This window comes from Mobula birostris, chromosome 1 (assembly GCF_030028105.1).
Source record: "Mobula birostris isolate sMobBir1 chromosome 1, sMobBir1.hap1, whole genome shotgun sequence".
Classification (NCBI taxonomy): domain Eukaryota; kingdom Metazoa; phylum Chordata; class Chondrichthyes; order Myliobatiformes; family Myliobatidae; genus Mobula; species Mobula birostris.
The window spans coordinates 118485425-118492522 of NC_092370.1; the positions used below are offsets into that span (position 1 = coordinate 118485425).

The 7098-nt window shown below is 45.0% G+C and overlaps 1 protein-coding gene across 1 annotated transcript in view; it reads right to left on the bottom strand.

Moving 5' to 3' along the window:
* sntb1 (syntrophin, basic 1) overlaps positions 1-3070 on the bottom strand; it is a 132093-nt gene extending 129023 nt beyond the window's left edge. The window contains exon 1 of the mRNA XM_072261144.1: positions 2526-3070. Within this exon, the coding sequence (XP_072117245.1) occupies positions 2526-2798 (273 nt within the window). The 5' untranslated portion in view covers positions 2799-3070. The remainder of the gene's footprint in view (positions 1-2525) is intronic.
* Between the last annotated feature and the right edge of the window lie 4028 nt (positions 3071-7098).

Here is a 7098-nt window from a genome sequence, read left to right on the forward strand (position 1 = left end):
CTAAAGCCATCAAACACTCTTCATATGACAAGCTGTTTAATCCTGGAATCATCTTCCTGAACCTCCTTTGAACGCTCTCCTGTTTCAGCACATCCTTTCTGAGAATAGGGGCCCAAAACTGTTCACAATACTCCAAGTGAGGCCTCACCAGTGCTTTATAAAGTCTCAACATTACATCCTTGGCTTTTGTATTCGAGCCCTCCTGAAATGAATGCCAATGCTGCATTTGCCTTCCTCACTACAGACACAATCTGCAAATTAACTTTCAGATAGAAATCAGTTCTGAGAGAGGGATGAACTGATGTTCAAAGCTGAACTTCATAAATTACCATTGCTATTACAGATGTGGAACCAAGGCAGTGAGGTTTGTAGAGACAACTTGGTTCTGACCCAATTCTGAAACTGAATGGGTTCTTAATTCTCACATTGCCTCTGTATTTTAGATATCTGCATTAAGAATGGAAAAGGGTCTTTGATAATGAGACACATCGTACTTAATCCCATGGTGTCCCAGTGAATAGTGATAAAACATTTATGATACTTTGCTATATGGGACTACTTATTGATCCTATAAGCCCATTTCCAAGTGAGGATGCAGTTCTGATTGGTGACACAGGTGAAAACAATAATGGCCTCAGTCCACAATTAAACCCAGGACAGTTAAAAGCCTCCAAGACACTTACACCTCCCCACAACCTAGTTCGCTCTTCTCTCTGGTGTATACACAAGGTGAAGGTACATAGTCTCTCCACACCCCCTCCCCAGGGAAAGGGTTTCAAAAAGGGGCCCAAAACAGCATAGGCTTAAGGGCATAGAATTAAGAGAGGAAAGATTTTAAAAAGTGACCTGACAGGCAATTTCTTCACACCGAGTGCTGATACATGGAACAAAATGCCAAAAGAAGTGGTTGAGGTGAGTACAATTACAGCATTTAAAGGACAAGTCGACAGGTATATCGATGGTAAAGGTTTAGAAGGATGTTGACCAAACCAAATGGGCATCTTGGTTAGCATAGACTAGTTGGACTGAAGAGCCCCATTTCCATGCTGTATGATTCAATGTCTCGAGGTCCTAATATAGTGCAGCCCAGCCTCCAACCTGGCAACATTCTGCAGAAATTTATTAAGGCAACAAGTATTCGGTGAAGTCTACAGAGCTGTCATATTCATAACTCATCCCTGTCCTCTCCCACATACATTCCTCAAACCCATTCCCCCCCATGGAAGTCAAGACCCTGAAGCTTTACTAGTCCTTTCTAGAAACTCAACCTTAACTTGCATCATCAAATGACTTCTGCAGTACTTTCTGAGAACTGATGTCATGTCCTTCACTAATCATTACCTCTTGAAAGTAGAACAAATCACTTTTGCTCCAATGTCAATAATGAAACTGATTGTAAAACCAAGTTAAATTCTGAACAGTTTGAAGTTTCTGGTTGGATTGAAGAAGTTTATTTTCAAGAGGGCGATTAGTTAATACTCTGCAGTATCAAATGTATTTACTCATTTCACTAAGCCTCAGTAATCGAGTAATTTGTGAAAGGAAACCAATGACCCGCTGTTTGACTGGAACATGATTGGTAGTTGTCAACTGGCACAATTCGAGATTATTTGTATCTATAGATCCCGTGAAGCAAAATGCACGTCCTAGAAAGAAGAACTAAAGTTACAATCATGAAAGCAAATTGCCTGGAATCCTAATCGCTTACTGGCTAAGCCCCACTGAACTTTAAACAACACGGCAAAGCATTCGGCACGCAAAGGGTTACTTGCTGCCTCCACAAATCCTGTGGTATTTCCATCTGTGAATACTTGCTGCAGGATTTTCACAGGCTAGTGAGGGATAGCAATAATTATTAACCATTGCCCTACCCTCCATCTTTAAAGCCTCTGTAAGGTAAAGTGTGTGTGAACAGCAAATGTTTAAATAATAAAATAAGTTCAGACAGAAATCAGAGTAGAAGCTCATATTTACAAGCCTGGAAATAGAGAGGGTATTGGGGTGGGGAAGAAATTGGGCATGAGCCTTGGGATGCGGGGAGACTGGGGATGTCAGTGCTGGAATCTAGGGACCGGAACTCAGGGTGACTGGGGACATCGATGCTAGGAAACGGGGGGGACTGATGCCAGTGCCTGTGTTGCAGAAGGAACCCCAGTCTCGGAGCCATCACAACTTTGCCCAGAAGTATCTGTCCGAAAAGTGAGAGTTCGGCTGTGGTAGTGGGTGGGAAGGAGGAGAAATGGACCCAGCTCTTCCACCCTTCTCAGAATGGACATTCAACCATCAGCCAGGGCACACCAGCCCCTCCTGGGAGCCCCTAACATTTGTGAGGGCATCCTTCTATCCAAGACACTTTCCAGACCCTTTCCCGGGATACCCCCCCCCCACCCCCGACACCCCACTGCTTCTAGAGACCAGCCCCGCCCCCAGCCACCTGCCCTTTGTCCTGGTGCAGGGTCTCGGCCGGGCGGGGGTAATCTCCCCCTTCCCACCCCAGAATCGCCGCCGGTCAGGAGCTCCAGTACCTTGATGACCCTGACGCTCCTCTTCCTGTTACTGACACTTTCGGGCAGCTCGGAGAAGGCATTGCGGACCCCTCCGGCTCTAGGGCTTGCGCACGGGCCCGGCGAGCCGGCTTGGTTCCCATTGGCCACACCGTTCCATGCCGCGGGATCGGCCGCCTGGTCACAGCTCAACACCAAGGTCTCGTCGTACAGAGAGGCCAACACTCGGTGCCAGGTGTCCCGCACCAGGACGTCCAGCAGCCCGCTTCTTTGCACCCTGGCCGTCAACGCCATCCCCGGAGCATCCTTCTCATTCCAGGACCTGGGGGGGTGGGGTGAGAGGGAGAGGACAGGAGACTCCGGGTCCACTTCTGTCTCGCGCTCACAGAAGTGCTGACAAATTCCTCTGCTCAAGTACTGTTTGAGGTGGAGCTAACAGTGATTAGGCAACAGAGAAACACGGATTAATCTCCACCCACTCAGAGTTTTGGGGAATCTGCTGAGGGCCAAACTTTTCAGCGACTCGTTTAGAGACAGTCCCAGATTAAAGACCCTACACAGCAGAAAACGTGGGGAAGGAACTCCATAGGTTGAAAATCAATCAAAATAACCCGAAACAAATCACGTCAACGCCCCGCCCCCGAAAGGCGCTCTTAAAGCAACGCCGGGCTCTCTGAAGTCACTGAAAACTTTTTGAAAAGTAAAACAACTTTATTAAAAATGCAAGGGCTTAGGTCCCAACTCGCAAAGGTGTATAAAGGTGTACATTAATAGTAAGGCTACCTTAAAATGGGGCCTAATGGTTTAAGGTACAACGGTGGGTGGGACACGTCGCTCACTTGTGCCAGTTAATACCTGAGTCTCAGGAATGGTTGGTCGTAGACTTGTGAAAGAGACGGCTTGGCTGTAAAGTGGGCACAAGACGTGCTTTACGATTCACCATGAACCAGGCGAGAGCTGAGCGGCAGACAGCAGTTCCCACAGGAGATGGCGACCTCATGTGGTCTGAGGGAAGGCTATGACAAGGGAGGTCGCAAAGAGTGAAGATGCCCTATCACTCAGCTCAATATCTCTCTGTTCTTCTTCACTCTAAATGGTTTAACCATAGACTAATTCCTAAACGGGGAGAAAATTCAAAACTCCGAAGTGCAAAGGGACTTGTGAGTCCTGGTGCAGGATTCCCTAATTTGCAGATTGAAGTGGTGGTGAGGAAGTCAAATGCAATGGCAGCACTCATTTCTAGAGGACTAGAATTATAAAAGCAATAATGTAATGATGGGGCTTTACCAGGCACTGCTGAGGCTTCACTTGGAATAATGTGAGTAGTTTTGGGCCCTTTATTTAAGAAAGAGGGTTTGGAGGAGGTTTGTGAGAATGATTCCTGGAATGAAAGGCTTATCATGTGAGGAACGATTGATGGCTCTGGCCCGATACTCGCTGGAATTAAGAAGAATGAAGGAGGATCGCATGGAAACCTGTTGAATGTTGAAAGGCCTAGATACAATGGCTGTGGAGAGGATGTTTCTTCTGGTGGGCGAGTCTAGGACCAGAGGGCACAGGCTCAGAATAGAGCCAGAGGGTGGAGAATCTGTGGAATTCATTGCCACAGGTAATGACTGTAGAAGCCAGGTCATTGGGTGTATTTTAGACAGGTTCTTGATTAGTCAGAGCACAAAAGATTACGAGGAGAACGCTGTTGAGAGGGAAACGGATCGGCCATGATGAAATGGTAGAGCAGACTCAATGAACCAAATGGCCTAATTCTGCTCCTGTAGTACTGAGAAAAAGTCTTGGGCACATGTATAGAGTTAGGGTGCCTAGGATTTTTGTACAGTACTGTATTTGTCAACATGGAGGGGAGAACAAGTTTGTAAATCTGACAGGAGCAAGGGATGTTAGGAATGGCAAGGATGGCACATTGTGAGAGGGGTGTGGGACAGTTGGTAGAGAAGGAGTGCCAGGGGCATTGGATGGTGCAGGTGCAGACACACCCAGCCCTGAAACACCAGGCAAGGTCGTTCAATTCCAAAAGTTCGTTTAATTGGTCCTTGCTTTTCATTCTGACAGAGAGTCCATAGAAGTGAGGCAAAACGGCAGGGAAGTCATGGACAGTATACAATTTATAATGGGATGAGTTTGCTGTCTTGAGACAAAATAGGGTGGATAAATCTCCAGGATCTGACAAGCTGTTCCCTCAGACCTTGGAGGAGGCTAGTGTAGAAATTCTAATGGGCCTAGCTGAGATATTTAAAACATCCTTACAAACGGCTGAAGTGGCAGAAGATTGGAGTATAGCTAATGTTGTTTATGAAAGGTTCTAAGAATAAACTGAGAAATTATAGGGTGCTGAGTCTGACATCAGTAGTGGTTAAGTTATTGAAAGTATTCTAAGGGACCATTTATAAGACCATAAGATACAGGACCAGAATTAGGCCATTTGGCCTATTGTGTCTGCTTCACCATTTCATCATGGCTGATCCAATTTTTCTCTCAGACCCAATCTACTGCCTTCTCCCCATTTCCCTTTAAACCCTGACAAATGAAGAATCTATCAACCTCTAGCTTAAGTACATTAAGGCTTGGCCTCCACAGCTGCCTGTGGCAAAGAATTCCACACTCTGGCTAAAGAAATTCCTCCTCATCTCCATTCTAAAAGGACACCCCTTTATTCTGAGGCTGTGTTCTCAAGTCTTAGACTCTCCCACCATAGGAAACATCCTGTCCACATCCACTCTATCAAGGTCTTTCACCGTTCAATAGGTTTCCTGTGAGGTCACCCCTCATTCTTCTGAGTTTTAGCGAATATAGGCCTAGAGCCATCAAATGCTCTTCATACGACAAGCCACTCAATCCTGGAATCACTTTTGTGATACAAGTATTTGGATAGACTAGGATTGATTAAGGATAGTCAACATGGCCTTGTGCATGGTAAGTCATGTCGAACCAATCTTATAGAGTTTTTTTGTGGGAGTTACCAGGGAAGTTGATGAAGGCAAGGGAATAGATGTTGTCTACATGGACAATGCCCCACATGGAAGGTTGGTCAAGGAGCTTCAGTCGCTTGGCATTCATGCTGAGGTAGTAAATTGGATTAGAAGTTGCTGTTGCAGTAAGTGTCTTGACTTACCTGCTCATCGAAAGCCATTCCCCAGTGGGAGGTGGGGAGTGGCTACTGTAAGGAGCATTGCAGCCCCTCCCACTAGCTGTCGATGTCACGGCACTGGTAGGATTTAAATCTAGCATGTGTACACGTGATCCCTTTTCCTCTCGAGTCACCGTGGACCAGTAGATGGGGGTGCTGTGGGAATGTTAAACAGTGGGGGTATGCTGTAGTGCAGTAGGCCTGTGCGCACGCTTTAGTTAAGAATTCGCAACTGTTTTTATGTTTAGTCTGTTTTGGGCACCCAGTTAAGACAAGTACATATCTGTAACCAAGTTTAACTTGAAAAAATATTGACTGCTTAGTGTCTTAGGGGTGTTAGGGAGCTTGTTTGACTTAGATGCTTGGTTGAGTGCTTCACTGCTTGTCTTGTGAATAAATAGTTAATGCGCTTAGTTGTAGTTGGTGTCTTCTGTCCCACTTACCGAATCTGCTTCCCCGTAACAATTAACTTTGTGGGAGAAGCCAGAGAGCAGTAGTGGATGATTGCCTCTCTGACTGGAAGCCTGTGACAAGTAGAGTAGTGCAAGGATGGGTGCTGGGTCCATTGTTGTTTGTCATGTTTATCAATGATCTGGACGATAATGTAGAAAACTGGATCAGCACATTGGACAAGATTGGGGTGTAGTGGACAGTGAGGAAGACTATCAAAGCATGTAGTGGAATTAGGACCAGCTGGAAAAATGGGCTGAAAAATGGAAGATGGAACTTAATGCAGATAAGTGTGAGGTGTTGCACTTTGGGAGGACAAACCAGGGTAGGGCTTACACAGTGAACAGTAGGGCACTGAGGAATGCGGTAAAACAAAGGGATTTGGGAAGACAGATACTTAATTCCTTGAAAGTGGCATCACAGGTAGATAGGGTTGAAAGAGAGCTTTTGGCACATTGGCCTTCATAAAACAAAGTATTGAGTACATGAGTTGGGATGTTATTTTGAACTCGTATAAGACATTGGTGAGACCTAATTTGGAGTATAGTGTGCAATTCTGGTCACCTATCTACAGGAAAAATATCAATTAGATTGAAACTGTGCAGAGAAAATTTACAAGGGATTTGTCAGGAGTTGAGGACCTGGGTTGCAGGAAAAGGTTGAATCTGTTAGGACTTTATTCCCTGGAGCATAGGAGAATGAGGGGAATTTTGATAGAGGTATATAAAATTATGAGGGGTATAGGGTAATTGTTACTGAGGGTGGGTGAGACTAGAACTAGAGGTTATGGGTTAAATTTCAAAGCAAAATTTATTATCAGAGTACATACGTGTCAAAATCAGAATCAGGAACAGGTTTATCATCACCGGCATGTGATGTGAAATTTGTTAACTTTGCAGCAGCTGTTCAATGCAATACATAATCTAACAGAGAGAAAAAAAATAATAATAGATAAAATAAAAAATAATAATAAATAACCAAGTAAATCAATTACGTATATTG